This window comes from Podarcis filfolensis (genome assembly GCF_964270895.1).
Source record: "Podarcis filfolensis genome assembly, chromosome: 4".
NCBI lineage: Eukaryota > Metazoa > Chordata > Lepidosauria > Squamata > Lacertidae > Podarcis > Podarcis filfolensis.
In genome coordinates, this window is record NC_139607.1 from 49,501,753 (window position 1) to 49,525,331 (window position 23,579).

The window sequence follows — 23,579 nt, forward strand, 5'->3', positions numbered from 1 at the left end:
TAATGGTATTCTAGTGCTGGATGCTTGTTTGGAGGCCTAATGAGATATTAATTGCTTGTTTTATTTTATATGGGTGGTATTCCAATACTTTTTATTTAGAATAGACCTATTGAAATTAATTACTAAGTTATATGGGTCTACTATGAGTTAAATTTAGTTGAATACCTACCCAAATTTGTATCCCACTTTTGTCAAAGGTGGAAACAAAGCAGCCTTAGCAACAACCAAATGAAACAATAAAAACACAAAGCAATTAACCAAAGATAAGCAAAACACACTTCAAAACCACATTTTTTTTTAAAAAAAGTGATTCTCCAAGCCATAGAGCAAGAAAACAAATAAAGAAAAGCAAATAATAAGAGGTTTATTAGGCCCAAAGCCTTCTATGCTAAGCCTGATGCATATAGGTCTTCCTTTGGGACAGGATGGGGAGGCACATTCTATAGACCTGTGCCACAAAAGAGAACCAAAAGATGCCTACCCAAATAATTTCATTTAGGAGGGTCAAATGGAGCACAATCTCAGATATCTAGTGGACCATGCAAGAGGTTACATATGGGGGAAATGGTTCTTAAGGCACTTAGAGCCACAAGATTTAGGGGTTGAAATCAGGCCAATTTCTTGAACTGAACCAGGAAACAGACAGGCAGTCAGCGTAGACCATACAAAATCAGAATAATATGCTCTGTACTGCACACCTAGTGACAGCTAACAACATGACAGCAGCATTTTGCACCAGTTAAAGTTTCCAAAGCCTTTTCAAGAGCAGCTGTGTGTTACCGTAACTCAGCTATTGAGGTTATTAAGGCAGGGATGGCCACAACCATCATTAATGTCTCTAGGAAAGTATACAGTTGGAGTACCAGCCCCAGATGGTGAATAACACTCAATTTTCCCCCCATCATCCGATTATCTAGAAGTATCATCAAAGTACTGAAGTAGCAAGGAGCATCAAGTCTTCAAGTAGCAGAAAACTGTTTTCACTTGTCATGCCATATCTCAGAAATATCTGTTGGTTCAATGCGTATAACAGATTAAATAACTGCCACTGCTATCTTTCCAGTATTCCTGGAAGCACATCTCTTCTCTGTTACCGAAATGTTATTTTATTTAGGGATCATCTTATAAGATGTGCTTTGCTCCACCACAAGCAGGATCCTTTGAATTAATGAAGACAACCTGTCCCAGCCAAATAACCAGTTTCTTCTGTTTTGCCTGAAAAGAAAAGGCAAGCATACATGGTCAGAGATTATTGCCTTATGTTTGCAAATACTTCCACGTTACTGAATACAGTTAATTAAAACGATTGCTGCCTTTTTACCTCCCTGGTCCTTGGAACGATGCCATTCTAGGCTACCTGATACCTTTGGACAGGTTGAATTACACTGACGCCAGTAATAATGTCATCTGCTACAATGAATCAGCTAGCGATTCCGGATGAAAGTATCTGCAGAGAGGATGGCAGGCTTTCTAGCTGGCTAAGCTTTATAATGAAAGGAGAAAGCAGTTGGGCTTGCAACAATGGTAAGTGGATCCCTAGCGGAGGGCAAACATTTCTCTCCTCTTTCTCTATCACATCCCATACTTTGAAGAGCTGTTTCTTTTAGAGTAGTTGGTTCTCAAGAACGAGGCAGGAGGGAAACTGTAATGGGAATTGTAGGGGTGTAAGAACTCATCTATCTCAAGTGCTCATGCACAGGAGCTGTTCCTAGTGACTGTACCCGGTTGGTGCAATCGTTAAACTATATCCTGCGCTCCATGGGTGAGGAGCCGGTAGCCACCCATCAGCCCAGGTCATCATAGCTACTGGTCAGCGATGGTGCGAGTTATAGTTAGGGATGGGCAAATATGCCAATTTTGACTTCTCTCAATTCTCCCTTTCCCCCAATCATTCTGCCAGGTGTCAGAGGATTCAACCCCATCCCCCCCCCACAGCTGGTTGCCACCCACTGGAGTGAAACCCCACCCACTCCATCGCTCCCATTTCCTCATGAGTCATCACTACTGGTGCTGAAAAGGGCCCTTTGCCTTAGAGCTCTTTGCTCTCCTACTTTCAAGGCCCACCGTATTCTGGGGGGGGGGGTCTGGAATGCTTTCTAAAGACACTGAGTCCAAAAGCTGTTTCTCCTCCTCCTCCTCCTCTTCTTCTCCTCCTCCTTCTCCTCCTCCTCCTCCTCTCCCATTATTTACCAGCTTTCCCCTTCATCTGCCTCTGAGCTGTGACCTCCCTCAAACCCCTGTTGTAATTCTGAACTGTCTCCTTCTTCTCTGGAAGGGTCAGGCTGGGGAGGTCTCTACCACTCCTCCTCTGCTCAGTCCCTGACATCTAACAGTTCTCCACATTGCCACAGCAGTTTGTGAATTTATTTATTTTTAAAAGTCCTAGTGGAAATTCATAAGGATTTTAGGACAATTCATCCTGGAAACTCTTCTCTACAGTTCCAAAAATAGGGGAGGTGATTATAGATAGTCACTGGTAGGGGAAGGGCATTTGAGAGATGCCAAAAGGCACAGGCCACAATGCAACATCCTCTCCTAATGTTCCAACAGGAGTATATGAATATACTTAGATGGAGGAGCATATTGGCATTGTGCTGTCAGGCTCTCCCACCCTCCAGCTTACATCCCACCATCAGACTGCTTGTAGAGAGTTTTCTGGGTGCATGGCCAGTGTATGCATGAGGCTTCCTGCACATGTTTGAATGAATGGGCACAGCCCAGGGAAGACTCTGCTACCATAGAGCCTCTCTCCTCCCATTTGCATTCATTTAGCCCAGGGGTAGCCAATGCAGTGCCCTCGAGATGACTCTAGCTCTCGAGATGACTCATTAGGTCCAGCTAGCATGGCCACTGATCAGGGATGATGGAAACAGCAGTCCATGTACTTCTGGAATGCACCATATTGGCTAAACTTGATATAGGCCACATAGGCTGATGTTAGGCCTGTGTAGAGTCACAAAGCACATCTGATTCTGTGTTGGATCACTGTGACTGTTCTCTGTTATCACGACACATTGTCCAGAGCTGTACATGAGGCTAAGTTCTACCTGTTGAGCATTTGGTTTGAGTTAAGGCCAGGAAAATCTAAATTAGTAGTGTATGGATATATGCCGCAGCAATTCTCTACGAGCAAGAGCTGACAGCAAGAGCTGACAGTTTGCTCATGAATCTTTCTGGGGTGGGCTTTCCAGTTTGATGCATGCTGTGCTTTCTATGTATGCATCTCATTGGGAATCATTCCAAAGCCTTCCTATGGAAGAGAAAAAACAATCACCACCAATTTAGACCATAAATAGTTGTTACAACGAACACTTCACTGTTCCTTCCACTATAATGTCTACCAGGAATGCCAGGCTGAAAGGTTCTTTTGTTGAATTTAAAAGGCTCTGTGAGTCAGATGAGAGGATTCTGTGTGAATTCCTAATTTAAATGGGTTGTTTACAGCTGCATTAAGGCACGAGGAAAGATCTTTGGCTTTTAATGGAGTAATTTGTGTGACTCTTTTTGGGAGTCAAATTAATGACAGTGTAGCAATAGCGAAAGACAGAGTTGAGCAACACTTTAAGTCCTTGAAGTTCATCGACCAATGTTTTCTAGTCAAGGCCAAACTTGACTGATGTTCTGAACTCTAAAATCAAGACAGCTGGGATTTGGAAAGATTCTGTAAGATGTTGGCAATGCATTGCATTGTATCTAATAGCATGCACTGCTTTTCATAATCAGTATTTTTACCCCCCATATTACAGATTGTCGGTGGGGGCTAAGGCTGAGTGAGTGTGGTTCACCAAGCATCACCCAGTGAGTTCATTCATGGCAGAGGCGAGATTCTGACCTTGATGATTCATAGTTTAGGGCAAAACTAGACATTAGCTAGATATGTGGCGTGAAGCTATGTATCAAGTTTTTTCTTACTAAATTACAGGCACCAGGAAAGTAGATTGTGTGGAGGCTTATCTCTTACCCCTTCCCAGTGCAATTGGAAATTTCCTTACTGGTCACATGCAATAAAAGCAAAATGGGTTTTCAATTGACCCTCAGTAACTATATTTTCCTTGCATCAAGAAGAAAAAACTTTGAAAGTCTTCTTTTGGTAATTGACTTGACCTGAATTTGCATTGTCTAACAGTGTGTGTGTTTGTGCGCTCTCTCTCTCTCTCTCTCTCTCTCTCTCTCTCTCTCTCTCTCTCTCTCTCTTACTGTTGGTTAAGGTTGAAGAAATAGATTCCAGTCCTGGATCCGTTGAAATTGTCTCCGTTGTAGAAGATGAACTGCCAGGATCTGAGCTCTGCTTTTTCTGCAAAAGATTGTTCTGCCTGCAACAAGCAAAAATAGATCCTGGTGAAAATGAAAATGGTAAGAATGCAAGAAGTTCTGGGATGGGAATTAGGGGCCCTTTCTTCCCAAACCTCATTTTAACCCCTCAGATTCAGGGAAATCTTAAATGACTTATACCAGAGATGGGGAACTGGGGACCCCTCAGATATTATTGAGTTCCAGCTTCCATCAGCCCTGGCTAACATAATTAATGGTGGGAGTTGGAATCCAAGGAAACATGCCCAGATCCATATTTATTCTGGAAGGTATGACAGCGGTACGAAAATCTGCCCCCATGTTGCCCTTTTCCGGGTCCAAAAGGACCTGTGTGTCAGCAGTCACACATCAATTGGACACACCTAAAATGGTTGCTGCCTGTATATATTATGCAGGGCATCAGAATATCAAATAGCACATCAAAGAATGAATGCAGCTGATGCTATTTTTATTAAATATAATTAGTGCAAAGCTTATTGTTGTATGTCCTGTTCAGAGGTTGTTGTTTCTTGCTTTTTTATTACTCCAGGAGAGATCTCAACACCTCCGTGCCATGGCTTAATTCCACTCGCGCAGCTTCCCCTTATCCTCGCCTTATTACTCACTGTAATCATAGCAGTTGCCATTGGCCTGGGAGGTGAGTACCAAATAACTTATTTATTAGGTTCTCAACTAACCATTCAAGAGTCTGCATTTTTTATGAGTCTCCTACTGAGAATAGGATGCTGCCAAAAGTTGCCTATTGATTTTAAACACACACACACACACACACACACACACACACACACACACACACTTTAACTCCTCAGCATGAGATCTATAAAACAGAGCTGATATTTAATAAAGTCATTGCCATAATCAACAGAATGCACGCTCCCAGAAGATATCATTTAGGACCAGCTCACATGATTACTTCCAGTGTACAGTGGGACCTCTGGTTACATACGCTTCAGGTTACAGACTCCGCTAACCCAGAAATAGTGCTTCAGGTTAAGAACTTTGCTTCAGGATGAGAACAGAAATTTTGCTCTGGCGGCGCAGCAGGAGGAGGAGGCTCCATTAGCTAAAGTGGTGCTTCAGGTTAAGAACAGTTTCAGGTTAAGAACGGACCTCCTGAACTGTGGCGCATGTGGAACTCTGGGATGCAGCATTCATGTGGTAAAGGTAAAGGACCCCTGGGCAGTTATGTCCAGTCAAAGGCAACTATGGGGTTGCAGCGTTCATCTTGCTTTCAGGTTGAGGGAGCCAGCATTTGTCCACAGACAGCTTTCCAGCTCATGTGGCCAGCATGACTAAACTGCTTCTGGCGTAATGAAACACTGTGATAGAAGCCAGAGCACATGGAAACGCCGTTTACCTTCCTGCCACAGTGGTACCGATTTATCTACTGGCGTGCTTTCGAACTGCTAGGTTGGCAGGAGCTGGGACAGAGGAACGGGAGCTCACTCAGTCACGGGGATTTGAACCACTGACCTTCCAATTGGCAAGCCCAAGAGGCTCATGTGGTGCATGGAGCTCTGCAGACCAGGCATCAATTCCTTTCTGTTTGCATCATCGGGACAACTGAATGAATGTGGTGGCAATTTGAGCCTGGACACTTTTAACATTTCAGACCAGAATCCTCTTGGTCTTGGAAATCAGGTGGTCCAGCACAGCCAATCATATGCCATTATCTGCTATTCAACCAAGTCTGAGAAATATGGGGTGGTATTCAGAGCAGAGCCATAGAAATGAATGAGCATGGCTAAGTTTCATCTGAGGCCGCAAATGATGGAGGTGTCTCCACCATTACTCCTGAGCCCCCCCCAATACATCCCTCACAGCTTGCCCTGGGCCTTCTAAACTAAACTGTCACTCTCAAGTGCAGTGATCAGGTGAGGAAACTGTTTGATCACCAACGTTGATGTAAATTTCAGCTGCCAGTCAGGCTGGCTTCTGTATTTGGGGCAGTATGACAATGCTATCTTGTCTTAGGTAGGGTTGCCATACATCTGGATACGGCATTCAGAAAGAGTGCCCAGGCAGAAATCACTGAAATGTCCAAGGGAACCCGGGCATATGGCAACCCATGTCAGAAGTCAAAATATTGGTGAATTTTCTTTAAAATAGCCCAAAAACCTCACTTTTTAAAGATTTAGCCAGAAAAGGCCAACAACTCTGAGCAAAACTAACAACTTTTGTGTCCGGAATTTCATTTTTTGAAATATGGCAACCCTATCCTAGGTCTGTAATTCACAAATTCCCTTTCAAACCTTCTTTCAGCATGTTTATCTAAAGGAATATATCTTAACCGCTTTGAGGCTTTACTACAATTAAGTGGTATATAAATTAATAAATTAATAATCATCATAATCATAATATTGCTGCCAAGCCAAGGATATGCCGTATTAACTTGATATGATTTCCTTTCATCCTGTCAGTTTACTTCAACTGCATTGGGGGATTTCGGTGCAGGTCGTCCTTCAGATGTATTGACCAAACAGCAAGATGTGATGGAGTCTTCAACTGTAGAGACGGAGAGGATGAGTATAGATGTGGTAACTTTGATTTGATTCTGGATTACACATGCTACTTCCCCTCAAAACTTAGTTTTGAAATTTTTTGTTAAAAACTAAATCCAAGCTCTGTTTGAAACATTCCATTCAATATTCCCAAACAAAACATGGTTGACCATTGTTTGCTGCATTCTTTTTGCACGAACAGAAGTTACTATTGTTACTTTTCAATATGGCAGGACACTGAGGGCAATTTCTAGGTCAAGAGAGCTCATGATCACATGTAGAGAAGGTACATATCAGCAACAGAAATTATGCGGAATGGCAGAATGGCTGTGCCACAAATAAATGTGTTATTCCTTGGGTAGGGATGGATGAATCTGACAATTTTAGTTTCTCTTACTTTTCTCATTTTTTCCCCAGTCTTAAATCCAATTCTCCACACTTCCACAGCAATTTGCAGATTTAAAAAAATAATCATTGAAATTTGTCAGCATTTCAGTGCACATTTCTCCTGATATATTTTTTGTATATAATTTCCCCTAATATAATGTATTTTTGCATGTTATTTTCACTAATGCATTTTTATATGCAGTTTTCTATAATATATGCAGTTGTAGACACATCATTTGGAGAACTGCATTGCAAAATTGGGAGAGGTGCAAATTTACAAGAATGGCTGTGTTTTGGTTCACGTATTGGTTCAAGAAGTGCAACTTACGTATTTTCTCATTAGAAATTACAGGGAGGGGTGGACTTGATGAACTTTTGGGTCATTTCCAACTTTACAAGTCTATGATTGTATGATATGATTCTATGAAAAAGTAAAGAAAACTGAATTTATCTCCCAACTCTATCCAGATTATTGAGCACACAAAGATTTGCTCGCACAAAGATTACGCAGAAGTCATATGATGACTGTGCTTTATTGAACATTCATGCTGAATTGCTTGAGGGGAAGTTATACTACAATAAGCATCCATCCTGATTTCCTTGCGGTTAAATCGTTTCCTTTCAACCAGTCATTTATCCCAAACTTTTTAGTGTGGCTCCCTATCAGTTTCCCAGCCACAAAAGTCCTTTGTGCTTTTTTTAAAAAAATCATATTTGTTTTGACAGTGAACTTAAATCCATTTTAATGACACAGACTTATACCCCAGTATGTGATTGAATCCCATTGACAAATTCTGGAGGCAACCTTTAAGGCACCACAATATGGTACATTGGTTTTTTTTGGCTGCAAGAGGCTGACATGGCTACATCTCTAGAAGAATGTTTCCCAAACTTACCATAATTGCATAAGCTTTTGAGAGTTTAGTCTTACAACCGTGTCCCTTCTCAGGTGAAGATACTTTGAGAGTAGTTTTAATAATATTATTTTTTGTAAACTAGAGCAAATTCTGCTGATTACCCTTCAAAAACTCTTGGCCTGCTCCCGAGGGCACATGTACCACATTTTGGAAAGCACTGCTCTAGAAGATTGCCAAGTGCAGAGTATGAGCAGAGCAGGCGTGCCAATTTGAATAAATATTGGGAGAGCCAGGTAAGGCCTGTCCCACATAATCGATCACAGGATGTGGCGTGCACATACCATTTGAATGGCAATGGCCATCAAAAAAAATTTTGGGGGGGGGGTGAAGGGACCTTGACTCCTAGGATTTGGCTTCTACCCCCTCCCAGAGTAAGGAGGGGGTAGAAGATCTCAACCTTCATGAGTTTTCAAGATAGCATTTTTAAATTTTACATTCATAACCTATTTTGTTATAAAGCCCTGTTCCGGGAAGTTTTTAATGACTGATGTTTTAATGTATTTTTAATGTCCTGTTGGAGGCCACCCAGAGTGGCTGGGGAAACCCAGCCAGATGGGCGGAGTATAAGTAATAAATAATAATAACAATAACAACAACAACAACAACAACAATAATAATAATACCTTTATTGCATGAAATAGGAACAAATGCACAAAAACCAATGCCAAAATTCATTGGATCTCGAGAGATACAGTACATTAGTACACTGATTCAGTCGCAGCAGTTGCTTATTAGCTATTTACGGCCTTTCTTTCTGTATCTCACAGTCAGACTGAGTGGCAAGAAGGCTGTGTTGCAAGTGTTTGCTTACGGAGCCTGGAGGACTGTGTGTTCAGAAAACTGGCAAGAAACCTATGGAAGAGTTACATGTAAATACTTAGGTATCTCAAGGTACTGTATAGGAAATGACCATGGAAATGAAGGGTTCGTATGTCAAACTGTTGCTTGCTTTAAAAGAGAAGTCCCTCTCATTACATCCGGCTTTCTGAAATACAACCCACGTACTAAAAATCAAGGTGGTTTCTGCAGCAAAGTGCTGGTTATTTTTTATTTCTGCAGAAAGTGCATATTTACTACAAAACACTATTAATCAGTAAAGCCCCTGAAAATATAACTTTGTGTTATGTGATTAGCATACAAATGTTGTAAACAAACAAACAAATAGCATTAACAGAACTTCGCCAAGAAACTGACAGTTTTTTTGTTGCTGTTTCTGTGTCACTTGCTTTTGACACAGGATGGCACAGGAGACTTATTGCTACTCTATGTTTCATTTACAAATGTAAAGGTAGAGTCAAAGGGGAGGCAAGTAGCAAACAGCCCTAAAATCAGCAGGCCTGCTACCCTATGTCAGTTTCACATTTCCTACACAAGGGGCCTTCAGCCAACTTTGAGCAGAGATGGGCAACCTGCAGTTCTCCAGATATTGTTGGACTCTAGTTAGCATGGTGAATGGTCAGAGATGATGGGTGCTATAGTCCAATAATATCTGGACGTTGTTCACTCCTGGTTGACTGCTATCTCATTCAGATACATAGATTCTCAATTATCTCCAAAACATTAGCTCCCTCTTGAGGAAATGCCAAACTATAATTCTGGGCTATACTCAAGCAATATGAGCAAGAAGGTTGGCCTCAGGATGGCATGTTCTGACGACAGTCAGAGGCTGGATGGGATACCACCAGGGAACCACGTGTATGTTGCTTTGGGTTCCATGATGAGAGAAAGGCAGGATATAAATGGGAATGGATAAGGAAAACAACAGCAGGATGATCCATCAGAAGCCACAGTGGGATTTTAGTGTGTGTTCATTGATTATCCATTAGTTTAATACAGGGTTTCCTTAAAACTATTTGCAATATTTCCATAAAAACTTTATAGCAAGCCACCTAACATTTGCAAGCCAGGTAGGCTAGCCATGTGATAGAAGAAGTAAATGTTCAGAATGCTGCTGAATTTTCAAGGCAATTCCTGTTATTTACAGCTTTGTGAGTTCAAGGGCCTACCCAGTGACCGCTATTGAAGAAGCGTTCCAGAGGCATTTTGTTGCTGCAGATCATTGGTTGTCAGCCGATCAGCTGACATCTCCACAGAACACCACATCCTTGCGGTATGTCTCAGATGCTAAATTACAGAAAGATACGTACATATTTTTTAAATATAAACTCTTCCGACCCAGTCCTGCTGGTAGGGCTGAACTGCAGTACACACCATCTTATACCCTTAGGCCCATGGCATGGCCTTTTCAGTGGTGATTCCCCAGTGGTGAAATGCCCTCCCTTTTGAGGTGCACCTGTCTCTGTAATTATTCAGGAAGTATTGGAAAACATTCGTGATATTCCAGGCATTTGGTGGCTGAAGAATACTGTTCCAATCTTACCACCTCGCCAATAGGAAGGGAAATAGGCCCCTTTTTCTTTCTTTTGTTTGGGGGAGGGAAGGAAAAGGGGGTCTGTTCGTTTCCTCCCCACCCCCACTTACCAGGCAGGCACACTGACTTGGGAAAGTGATGGGGGGGGGGGACTGACATCATGTCTAGGTGTCACGCAGCAGCCCGGCTTCCATGGCCAGGGGCTTCTTGGCTTCCTGCCACCCCCATAGACCAGGGGCTGCTTTCCCACTACAGCAGGAGAAGGGGGAGCTCCCATGTTGTCGGCTTGTGTGACAGCGCCGTGTCTGAGCATTGTGTATGATGTTGTGATGTCACATGTGATGCCCAAACGAACACTGAGGGGCCTCAGTTCTCCACTAACAAATATTGGGGGGACGGGTTCAGCCCCTAGGAGTTGGCACCCTTGTTCCCAGGTGGCAGGAAGTAAATTGACGGGTCCTTTTCTTTCTTTCTCTCCCTCCCCAAAGCAAAAGAAAGAAATGGGGACCCATTTTACCTCTTCCCACCACCATCTGGCGTGTGAATGTGTGTGTGTGTAAGAGTGAACAACCATGGGGGAGGGCGGGAAGGGAAAGAAAAGTGCACAGGACCCCTGGAGCCCCCCCCTCAAAACCATTGCCTCATAGCAATACAAAGGAAGGGTGCTTTATTTATTTATTTAATTCTGTTTACAAGTCGCTTCTTATAAAATAAATGAAAGCAATTTCATATCTTTAAATATCAACAAAAATGATACTATGTCATATATGTAAACAATTAGAACAGTTTAAATAAAAATGAAAAGGCAACAGAAGCTGGAAGAATAATTTTGAGAAGGGGCTCCTTTTTTCTTTCTTTTAGACTTAACACATTGAACCTCAATTTAATTTGATGGATGAAGTGGAAAGAGAGGTAGCAAGCATTCAGGTCTATCACTTTGTCTTCTTTTCATTTCAGCGAAGAGTGTGCCTCAGGCTATGTGATCATCCTAAAATGTTTGGGTAAGTGCTTTGAAAAACAGCAGAATGTAACATCAGTTTCACAAGAAGAATTGTGGGAGAATGTGCAAGCTAAAAGTTCGTTTGTGCAAGTTGAAATATGCAAGTTGAGAGCATGGCAGCTGCTCCAATTCAGTTCCAGGGGTCAAATCATGTACAGGAGACCTTCCAGTGGGTGAAATTTGACAGCAATTCACAGAAATATCTCCTTTCTGTAAATAAAATTTTAGCAAGTAGGAGAGAAAAATTATACAAGGGAGAACTGGCAGATGAGTTAGAGAAAAAGAGAGAGTGATTTGGGAACACCCCCAAAGTAAGACAATATATTTCTCATGAATATTCTTATGTGTCTCTCTGAGTTAAGCATGACTTAGATTCAAGAACTGGGTCTTTAAAATATATGTGCACAGAGACATAATTAGGAGTTAGCGAGAACAGACTCTGCTAGGGGCTCAGGCCTGGGTTTGTTTGTTTTTTATCACAAAAAAATCACCCATTGGACTATAGAGTGTATGAAGTATTTGTGTGTAATGATGCACCAATACTGTCACGGTGAGATCAAACACAGCAGAAGCTTCCCATCCTTTTCACACTGCAGCACAAAGGTGTGTGAATTTTTTGCCCTTCCTCCTCACCACACCCTCACTCCAGACACTTCAAGTACTTGTGTAAAATATAGTACTTTCTAATGTGGCTGTTGTGCTAAAGGGCCTTTCCCCCAGGAGGGACACCAATACAGCTCCTTGCGCAAGGGACCCTGTGTACACCTCTGTATGTACAGCTTGTCCAGATAAGGATTCCTCACTAGTGATCCCAGTGACGCTACTTTCCCTTTTCTACAGCGTGTGGTGCTCGGTCCAGGTATGCCCCCCGTATAGTGGGAGGAAATGCGTCGATGCCCCAGCAATGGCCATGGCAAGCCAGCCTTCAGTTTCAAGGATATCATTTGTGTGGTGGATCTATCATCACCCCTTGGTGGATTGTAACAGCAGCCCACTGTGTTTATGAGTAAGTGCCTTGTCTCGTTCACCATGTTTTTGCACCACAGACACCTATTGCGGTGGTTGTTCCCGACCAATTGTTGATCCCTATCCTAGCTGGGCCACAGTTGTGAAGTAAGTGACCTGCCCACATAGTGGCCAGGTTTTAAAATGACGCACCAGTGCCAGGGAGTGAAGCCGTAGTAACGTTTCTCACATGTGGCAGCTAGACTGGTGACTGGGAGTGGCCACTGAGACCATATAACACTGGTCCTGAAAGACCTACATTGGCTCCCAGTACGTTTCAAAGCACAATTCAAAGTGTTGGTGCTGACCTTTAAAGCCCTAAACGGCCTCGGTCCTGTATACCTGAAGGAGCGTCTCCACCCCCATCGTTCAGCCCGGACACTGAGATCCAGCGCCAAGGGCCTTCTGGCGGTTCCCTCACTGTGAGATATGAGGTTACGGGGAACCAGGCAGAGGGGCTTCTTGGTGATGGTGCCTGTCCTGCGGAACGCCCTCCCGTCAGATGTCAAGGAAATAAACAACTATCTGGCTTTTAGAAGACATCTGAAGGCAGCTCTGTTTCGGGGAGTTTTTAATGTTTGATGTTTTATTGTGCTTTTAATGTTCTGTTGGGAGCTGCCCAGAGTGGCTGGGGAAACCCAAACAGATGGGTGGGGTATAAATAATTTATTATTATTATTATTATTATTATTATTATTATTATTATTAGGCACTACTGAGATGTGTAAAGGGCACAATACTATGCTAGGAAAAAGAAGGGCAATTTCTTGACATAGGAAGGTCATGAAAAATCAGTTTTAGCTTCTGCAATAAGAGATGCGGTTAAATATGAACAGGTACAGATGTTAGGGCCTGGGGAGAAATTAATTTCAGTTCACATTTTCATGAGGTTTTTTACAGCAAGCTTCACAAATTGCTGCAGAAATGTGGAGAACTGAATTCAAGATTGGAAAAATGAGAAACTGAGAGAACTGAAATGGTCAGATCCTTCCATCCTAGTAATGGTACACACCGAGGAACACCTTTAAAAAGACTAAAATAAAATAAAAAGCACTATCAATGAAGGAGCAGGGTGTTGTGATAGAATAGCCAAGAACAGGAGCATTGCTGGATTGCAACAACAAATTCCTCAGGAAGCAGACTGTAGAGGATTACAGATGCAGCAGTGACCAAATTAATGTCACTAGGTGGATTGGATGCATCATTAGAAGGAAAAAAATGAAATCAGCAGGGTACTACTACTACTACTATTTTATACCCTGCCTTTTTCCCTGACATGGACTCAAGGCATCTTACAGATAAAAATAAGAATAAATGTTTTACTGGCAAGCTGGGCATTAGAAACTGGTTTATTAAATATTTGATACTAATAAGCATTGGTTCCAGATCAGAAATTAATCATGGCAGAGCACTGATGAGTATAAAAAATCCTAACAAGCTGCTATAATTATACACGATTTCTAGAAATATGAATCTTAGTGTAATTCTGTCATTGCTGGAAATGACTTCTTGTGCCAGTATGGCACTGAGGCCAAAAATGTGTCACACAGGTTTGGCAAATGATTTTAAATGTTGGAAGCTACTAACCCTTTCTCTTTCTAATGTCTTTGTTTCAGTTTGTACTTCCCAAGAGCTTGGAGTGTGTATGCGGGCTTTGTAATACTGGAAGAAGGCCCTGCTAATCCATATTTAGTGGACAAAATTATATACCATAAAAATTATAAACCCAAAACAATGAAGAATGATATAGCATTGATTAGGCTGGCCAAACCACTTGCACTAAATGGTAATTTTGAATCTGTTGCTATTTCTTTCTCTTTCCCCTCTTGTTCCTCATTTAAACTTAGAATTGATTACTACTGTCACTAAAAATATAATATTAATCTGTGGTAATCTGAATCAAGAACCAGCAGTCCCACAATGATGCCTAATGGAGATAACAATAATTTCTGATTTTAATTTTTATGTGTCTTTTATTATGTTTGTATAGTTGTAAACTGCATCATTTTTTTAAAAAAATGCTGTGTACATTTTTTTTAATGAATAAGTAAATGATCCGGCAATATGAGCCATCCCACATAGCAACCTGATTTACTTGTTTTCTTGGCATGTCAGCAACACTCTAAAATACACACCCAGGTTTCTTGGAGCGTGAATCCTCTTGCTCTCAGAATAACAAAGACTTCAGAATCTGTGCTGATCCTGAAGTCATCCTTCCATTCGTATGAAGGAATGTGGAACCCTTGCAAGTTAAAAAAAAGCACTCTCCATGTGGATAGTGAGGACTGTAAGCATAAAGAATGCATCTGGTTACCTCAATGAAGAGTGACCAGTTGGAGGCCCATGGACCACAGCAGTTTTATCATACCCACAGGGGTGTCCTCAAAAGGTTGTCCATAATTTTGTTTATAAGGGAAATAAATTGTGTGAACAATGTCATGTCTAGTTTGGTCCTAAGTACCAACAGAGTTAAGAGAGAGGCCCTGTAAGAACAACCCAGCTGGACCAGACTAAAGGTCCATCAAAACTAATATTCTGCTACCCACAGCAGCCTCTGGGAAGCCCATAAATACAGCATGAAGGCCATAACCCTCTTCTGCTGGTGTTTCCCCAAAACTGGTATTCAGAGATATGTTGCGGCTTAACTTTCCACATGCAAAGTATGTGCTCTGCATTGAGCTACAGCTCTTTCCCCAAATTTGTATTTGCAATCGCTGATAGTTCATCCATGTACTTGGAGTCCTTGTCATGAGGATGGGCTGAATCTCCCAAAGAATACTGGAATGGAGAGTGCTTATTTTGACCCATGGGTTTGTTTCCACAAATAGAAAAACCCACAGTATATTTATTTAAAATGCTGAGGAACATATTCCTTGATCTAGCATAAGCTAATGTACCACAAACAGACCCATTATTTATACGATAAGGTAGAGTGAATAACCCAAAATAGGGGGGGGGAGCAAGCTTGAATGCACACATTTCCAGTATTGTGTTTTTATTTGAGGTGCATTTTCATGGAAATGGAGAACTACAGTGCTAGTCTATATCCTCTATCACCCCTCAAGTCTATACAGTAGCAAATTAACTGGATACATGAAACTTCCTCTCTCTCATTCCTTGTTGCCTCTTTAGAGTTGCTTGTTGGCCACAATGAATCTTCTGAAAAGTGATCAGTTCAGGCTTTGGCTGAATGTCAAAGGCTTGACCTCCATAAGTGCAATACAATACAGATGATGGGAGTCAAGGCACATTATGCAATTCTACTGCTGAAGGCATGTCAGGCTGAGTACACACTATATCTTTAAAGCACATACAAAGCATATTTCCCCCCTCAATGAATTCTGGGTACTATAATTCATTAAGGGTTGCTGGGAATTGTTACCCTGTGTGGGCTAAACTACAAGGTCCAAAATCCTTTGAGAAAGAGAATGTGCTTTAGATGTGCTTTAAAAGTGTAGTGTGTATTCAGACTTTGTCTGGACCTGACACTACTTATATTGGAGGCATAGCTGTCAACTTTTCCCTTTTCTTGTGAGGAATCCTATTCGGAATAAGGGAATTTCCCTTTTAAAAAGGGAAATGTTGATAGCTATGATTGGAGGCCACTTGGAGACCATATTGAAGTTGCTCTGAAATCTCTGAAGGAAAATTGAGATATATAAACAAGCTCACATGACTATCAAAAATATGTATTATGAAACTGCTAGTTTGGAGAGCAGGTATTTCTTTTTACACAGGTAATATAGAGCCAATTTGTCTTCCTAATTATGGAGAACATTTTCCAGAGGGGAAAATGTGTTGGATATCAGGATGGGGAGCTGCAGAAGAAGGAGGCGAGTATTTTAGCATTTGAATCTAACAATGTATTTTTTGATAACTGAAAATTTGCTATGTGTGAACAATGAATTCAAGAGATACACTTAATAAATACTTTCCCATAAGCAGAAAAATTCCAGTCTGACCAAAATATGGAAATGGAGGTACTACCAGATGTGAAGTAAGGTGTCATGTACAGAGACTTCTCTTCTTCACATCTATCAGCTAGGGGTGAGAAGGAGCCCCAGGTCTCCATGAGACACAGTGGTTGATATCCAATAATAGTCAGAATAATGGGTCTACTCTGAATTGGACTAAAGTTGGATATTATCCAATAATATTGGCTTGATTGCTTTCAGTGAGACTTAAGCCCAGCTAAGATATCCACAAATTCTTAAAGAATTTCTGGGTAGATTTGGGAATTCCTTCTTAATATTAAAAAAAATGTATAAGATTGAACAAATGTTTCAACTACAGTGGAATCTTGGTTTTCGAACGGAATCCGTTCTTGAAAACCGTTCGACTTCCGAAATGTTCAAAAACCGAAAACTCAAGATGGAAGCCTCAATACAATAGGGAAACTCAAAATGGAAGCCTCGTGGCATGTTTGGCTTCTGAAAAACATTTGAAAACCGAAGCAGTTACTTCTGAGCTTTTGGTGTTCGAAAGCTGAAACATTCAACTTCCGAGATGCTAGAAAACCGAGGTTCCACTGTATTTCTAAAGAAAACTAAATGCAGCATTGGTTGGCTGGGATTAATAAAATATATGACATTATAGGAAAGTGTTTTTTTTGTTTTTTTGTTTTAAATGAATTTAAAAAGTAAGAGCTAATCACTTTTTAAGATGCCATATCTTCACTATCCCTGAAATGGAGAATTTAACTTCTGTCTTGGAACAGGTGATACGTCAGAGATTCTGAATTATGCTGGTGTCCCTTTGATTTCTAACAAAGTGTGCAACCACAGAGAGGTCTATGGGGGAATCGTGGCTTCATCAATGCTCTGCGCAGGTTATTTACAAGGAGGCATAGACACATGTCAGGTAGGGGCATTTCTTAAAGGTGACTGTCTTAACTGAGCAATCTGGTGGTGGTGAAGATACTACCAATATCCCAAGATGTAAAGGGCCTTAGAGGTAAAAGCAGCACTTTAAATCGGGCCCAGGAGCAGTCTGGGAGCCAATGAAGATAATGAAGTACTGGCACAATATGCTTATAATGCCCAATCCCAGTTATTAGAAAAACTGGAATGAGGAAGGGAGTAGCTTGCTTGTGGGTATCATACAATGAAGGGCAGGTTAAACATCTTTTCATCCATTCAATAAAATATAATCCATTTGAGGGAGTCAATGAGAAGGAGAGATGGGCATTCATTTGTACTTGCTGAGTGATTTAAATAAAATCCTAAACTTAAATCCAGGTACACTGGACTGCTGAATGACAACCCTCAAAGCAAGTCAAGACATTTGCAGCCTTTCTCCGTGGTTCCATCAATTGGTTTTTGAATGACTACTGTAACTTCTGCTAGCTTAACTGTTATTAGCTGCTCTCCCTCCTGATTCTTTTTGAGATCCAGACAAAAGCTTGTTTTCCTGTCTCTTTCAGGGAGACAGTGGGGGACCATTGGTATGTGAAGATCGGAATACTTGGAAGCTGGTAGGAACAACCAGCTTTGGGGTGGGCTGTGCGGAAGAAAATAAACCAGGGGTCTACAGTCGCATCACCTCATTTCTGGATTGGATACATGAACAAATGGAGGTTTACTTTCCAATAGTTTCTTCTCCCCAGCCTTACCTTGATAGTGGGGTCAAGGGGCTTACCTTATCAATGGTTTCCTTAATTGCAACTTCTTCCCCCGTTCCATACAAGTGAATGGAGCAAGGGGAGGCGATTTGCACTCCTTTCATGCATTGTATTATGTTGGACAGAGGGGCAATTGTTAAAATTCAGTGTTTATTAAGGGAGGGTGGGATCCTGGGCCCTCAGTCCTAAACTGGGGGCGGGGTGGGGGCAGGGCGGGGGAGGGCAAGGGCAGGGGCAGGGTGGGGTTATGGTGGTTAAGTATGGGAAATATACAAAGATTTGGGCCAGCCCAGGAGACTTGAGCACCAACCCTGATAGGAGTGATAGCTTGGTCACACCCTAAGTTTCTTCTGTTTGCCCATAGATAAGATAGAAAACTGGGTAAGAGTTGCAGGGCTGCGTTTAAGCAATTCCTACTGGGTTTTGCATAGCAACCCTTTCTGAAGCAGGAACACAGATTGCACAGAGAACAGCAGGTATTACTTAATGCTCTTTTAACTGTGACATTTCACATGGTAAGGGAGTGCAGAGTAGTATATTTTGAAGTGCTTGGAGGCTATGAAGCAGCCTGGTATTGCAGTGAAGGAAGCAGAAGAATAGTCTGTCCAATTAAAAAGCAGCATTCCTTTATGGTAAAATAAAATAAAATAAAACCATATCGGAATCACATGTCTAGGCCATTATTAGCATTTGTCAGTCACCATCTGTGAATGAGAATACAAGTTTGATTAGTAAGAACTATTTGCCCATTTCCAGCTCCCATCCTATCCTAAATACTGATAGCATCCTATCCTAAATATGGTAGCAAAAACTACCATAACATAGTGAGTATATGGCTAAAAGGGCACAGAATAGGCGTCAATTATTATATGTCTTATTTTTCTGCTGTGATTTTGTGTGGATTTTGAAGTAAATTTCATAGCTAAATGCTTTTTTTTCTTCCTGAGAAGCAATACTATTGATGTCTCAAATGGTGCCTGCTCATTTGTATTTGTAGAGAGAAGAATGGAAGAGAGGAGGTTAGATCATTACCACATAAACTCTTCAAAATGTTTGTTTGGGACAGAGAGGACAATCAACTTTCATCCTGCACAGTTTTTGCACTTCCTAACAGAAGAACTGCTACAACTATCTTTTGTACTCATCCCTTTAAAACGCACTATGTCACAATGAAGAATATTCATGTATTTTGATGCTGTCACCCGGTTTTCAGGTGTAAGCATGCCTGCATGCCAAGAATCCTTCTCTCCTAACCCACCTATTCCTGGTGAACTGAGATGGAAAAGGAAGATTCCAGATCATTAGGCCAGCGAAGTGAAAAGTATGGACAGGTTTACTGGGTTTGCTGCCTGCCTGAAAAAGAAGATACAACCAGGGCAGGAAGGAGGTGCCCATCTCTCACTTGATGGTAGAAATAGTGTACGATATTGGTTGGGTGCATTGGCACTAAAATACTGATGGATTTTCTTTTGACTTTTTAAAATAATAATAATAATAAAAATCACAAACTGATGTGGAAATGTGAAGAACTGAATTTAAGAAAGAAAGAAGAAGAGAAACATAGAAAAAACAAAACTGGCTGTTTTACCCATCCTTTTTTGAGCAGCTAAAGAGTTCTGATTTTTGGCACATAAGCAACAGCTGAATGCAACTAGAGTGGGGCAGTGTTTGCCACCAACAAGAACACAAACAGAATCACATTGTCAGCTAGTGCTTGCTCCTTAAATTTTGTTGCATTTCCTGTCTCAAAAATTACAACTGCACTGCTATTTCCCTCCTACATATGTTTAAGAACCCCAGGCTCAAGTCTTTCCTTTCCATATACTGCTCAGCAGATTGGTTCACTGTAAAACTAGGTGGGCAGAAAGGAACAAGGAACTTGATTTACTTTGAAAAGCCCTCCCCACTTTTCTTTGAATCCAGCCTAAGAAATTCTGTGAATCAATGCTCTTGATCTTTAACACAGTTATTCTGAGATTTCTAAATTACATATGGTGCCTTGTCGATGCAAAGGCACATTGTAAATAAGCAGATGTGTAATCATCTGATGGTGCTTGATTTATAGCCTTAGAGGGCAAAACACTAGACTTAAGGCATGTTGTAAATAAATGAATAAATGCAAACGTATCAGTCTGATGGTGCTTGATTTATAATCTTGGAGGGCAATTTTAAAAAACAACAATTACAGGAGCTCTGTCATTTGTTTCTGGGCATTCCATTATGAAGGAACATCTTCCTTTTAACTGGGCATTTTGTGCAACCCAAAAATTATCGAACAAGTAGTGATCTAGGTTCACAGAGTACACCCAGGAGAGGAGCCACATTACACAGTTACCACAGAAAGTCTTTAGGCAATGAAGTAAGCAAGTAAGCAAGCAAGCTCAATACATACATACATACATGCATACATACATATATACCCATCCTGAAGCATCAAGGCAGGCTGCGATATGTTTAAGGCTGGAATATGAAAATTCATTCTAAAAATACAGCTTACAGATGGCACATTTTTTAATAGTGGGAGAATTGCACATTTATGGGAGAATCCTTACAGAAGCAGCACATGAGAGAAATGAGTGTGGCATGCCCCAGAATGTATGCACTATTCCTTAACTTATATATAGTTAGATTGTAAAGCAAATCTACACTGGTTGGTTGTAAATGTGTTATAAAAATGTGACACCAGAGGGCGCTGTAGAGCAGGCAGCTTTTGACAATGGAAAACTGCATTGAGAGTTATATAACATTGTTGTTGTTTAGTCGTTTAGTCATGTCCGACTCTTCGTGACCCCATGGACCAGGGCACGCCAGGCACTCCTGTTTGGTCAAACACATGCTGGTAGCTTCGAGAACACTATCCAGCCATCTCGTCCTCTGTCGTCCCCTTCTCCTTGTGCCCTCAATCTTTCCCAACATCAGGGTCTTTTCCAGGGAGTCTTCTCTTCTCGTGAGGTGGCCAAAGTATTGGAGTCTCAGCTTCAGGATCTGTCCTTCCAGTGAGTACTCAGGGCTGATTTCCTTAAGAAGGATAGGTTTGATCTTCTTGCAGTCCATGGGACTCTCAAGAGTCTCCTCCAGCACCATAATTCAAAAGCATCAATTCTTCGGTGATCAGCCTTCTTTATGGTCCAGCTCTCACTTCCATACACTTCCACACATAACATTAGTTAATAACATTTTTACGATCAATGTTGATCCAGCCCCAGTGTATTGTCTCAGTATTTATAAGAAATTATAAATAAACTAGCATATTTCTCTTTGTTAAGTGGTGTGCGAAATGGTGGAGTGATTTCCACACCTATATCCCAAGTGAATAATACTGGTGTCCTTCTTTATGACTATACCCAGATAACTTGTTTGTTGCAGGGAGACTAGACAGCATTGTCACTGAGATACAATTTTCAATGTGGTTTAAGAATCCCTCTTCCCAGTTCTGTGGGAATTGTAGTTCTGTGAAGGAAATACAATTCTCGGCACCCTTAATGAACTACACTTCCCATCATTCTTTGGAAAAGCCATGGCTATTCAAAGTCATATGATGTTGCTTTAAATATATAATGCAGATTGGGCCACTGTGTCTCAGTCTAACTTACCATACAAGGAGAGAACCGTGTTACCTTGAGCTTCTTGGAGGAAATATACAAGCAGATTAACAGCTTCAGAGGTACCAGCCAAAACCAGCATGTAAAGCACATACATTGCCACATGATTGCATTATAGCCACAGGACGGTTAAGTCCAGACAAAGGTGACTATGGGGTTGCGGCGTTCCTCTCACTTTCGGGCCAAGGGAGCCAGCGTTTGTCCACAGACAGCTTTCCAAGTCATGCAGCCAGCATGACTAAACCGCTTCTGGCGCAATGGAACACTGTGACAGCGGCCACAGGAAGCATTTAGAAAGGGAAGAAACCACTTAAGCTAGGCATAAATTTCACAAGCAGTAACACATTAAAGGCTTCTGGTACAAGCCGTTGGGCCTGTTAACTATTTCACACCCTAGAAAATCTCATGCAACAGTGGATGCAGAAAAGTAGATGAAAACATAGCATACAAATGCATGCAAATTATTGCCTTTACTCCTGGGACAAGTGAAGGAGAGTGTTTCTCATTGTTAGTGAGTTGCCGTACAGTTCTTGAAAACTGCTGTTTAAAATAAAAGCAGGGCAAACCAATGGGAAACACATTAACAATAGTACCGGAAGGGGGAACCAGCAGCCATCCAAATATTGTTGAACTCCTGCTCTCCCCAGCCCGAGACAGCATGGCTATTAGTGAGCAATGGTGGGAGTTGCAGTCCATCAGGAAAAGAAAAGAAAGAAATTGGGAGGCTCCCTCTCTGTTTGACTGTGTTTCCCATTGATTAGTTGTACTTTGATCTGAGAAAGAAATTGCAAGAACTGTACAGTAATTCATAAAACATAAGAAATGCAATTGTTCACTCTTTGTCCCAGAAGTAAATGAGAGTCTTGAACACTTTGACAATCCACAGGGAATTAAAACTGATCTTATACATTAAATATTGTACAACTGTGGTGAAGTTGCAGTGCACATCTCCATAAATGTTTTAAATAAGACTTTATAATGCTGGTGTGATCCTGCTCCCCACCCCCTCCATCCCACAATCAGGTACAGTTCTGGTACAAATAGCTTCTTTTCCTAAATTAGGACAGTCTGTTCTGCTGGTAAATCTTTGCAGTGTTTTCTCCCCTAAGAAACAATGAGCAAACAGCACATAACTACTTGTCTCTCTATTCTAGAATTAAATCTAAGAGATTTATTTCACTGTATGCAAGTCAAATATGCTGTTTAACTTTAGGGAAGGTTATAGGCAGCAGCTGTAGCCAGACCCACTGTGAGTACACAGCTTTGACTTTGGATTGAAAAAATGCAACCAGAATTTGAGTTTAAGAATTGGCAATATTACACATTGCAGTCCTGTGATGAGCATCTCTTGACTTTATGGGGGGAAGGGGAGAAGCAACCCTGCAGAGTGTATGTAATTCTTCCTTAATGTAATCTAGTAGTTACATTATGTTAGTATTTTTAGACTGCTTTTCTGTTCCAATGGCTTCAAAATGGCTTAAAAATTAAAAACAAATGGCTAAAAATGACAAATGCAAGTATCAGCATGACCACCTCTGACCAGATAAATACAATAGAGAACCAAGGAATATATATCTCTATCTATATATATAGTCAAGGCCAAAGACCTGGTGAAATATTACTATCAGAACTACTTCTCTCTGCTGTAACATGTCTCCACATGTTGCCTAAAGCCTTTAGGGTCGGAATTCCTTTGACTAAGTGTGTACCCTGTTTTAATTTCACTGGAAGTGGGTGGTTTTTTTTTGCGATATGTGATTTTTATTGCCATGTATGGTTTTATTTACACATATATACTGACTAAAGGGGCAGCTTAATTTTAATAGATGCCCCAAATCCACTGCTCTGCATCCAATTTCTAGGGC

At 41.2% G+C, this 23,579-nt stretch overlaps 1 protein-coding gene across 3 annotated transcripts; it reads left to right on the forward strand.

Annotated features, from left to right (window-relative positions):
* The first annotated feature begins 1,042 nt into the window (after window positions 1-1,042).
* On the forward strand, window positions 1,043-20,230 carry TMPRSS3 (transmembrane serine protease 3). Of its 3 annotated transcripts, XM_083611956.1 has the most exons (13): window positions 1,043-1,524; window positions 4,209-4,353; window positions 4,841-4,948; window positions 6,732-6,848; window positions 8,884-9,007; window positions 10,101-10,226; window positions 11,445-11,488; window positions 12,328-12,493; window positions 14,109-14,278; window positions 16,230-16,325; window positions 17,210-17,352; window positions 17,915-18,067; window positions 19,110-20,230. In XM_083611956.1, the coding sequence occupies exons 1-13, from the start codon at window positions 1,522-1,524 to the stop codon at window positions 19,134-19,136; spliced, it is 1,422 nt and encodes a 473-aa protein (XP_083468082.1). In that variant the 5' UTR covers window positions 1,043-1,521; the 3' UTR covers window positions 19,137-20,230. The 3 variants fall into 3 exon arrangements, with proteins under 3 accessions (XP_083468082.1, XP_083468081.1, XP_083468083.1); XM_083611955.1 differs by lacking the exon at window positions 19,110-20,230 and having other exon boundaries at window positions 17,915-18,201; XM_083611957.1 differs by lacking the exons at window positions 16,230-16,325; window positions 19,110-20,230 and having other exon boundaries at window positions 17,915-18,201.
* Window positions 20,231-23,579: the final 3,349 nt, after the last annotated feature.

Coding starts and splice junctions, on each gene's coding strand:
- TMPRSS3 (XM_083611955.1), top strand. Junction 12,494..14,108: donor GCAGCCCACTGTGTTTATGA/GTAAGTGCCTTG, acceptor TCTTTGTTTCAG/TTTGTACTTCCCAAGAGCTT. Junction 14,279..16,229: donor CAAACCACTTGCACTAAATG/GTAATTTTGAAT, acceptor CTTTTTACACAG/GTAATATAGAGCCAATTTGT.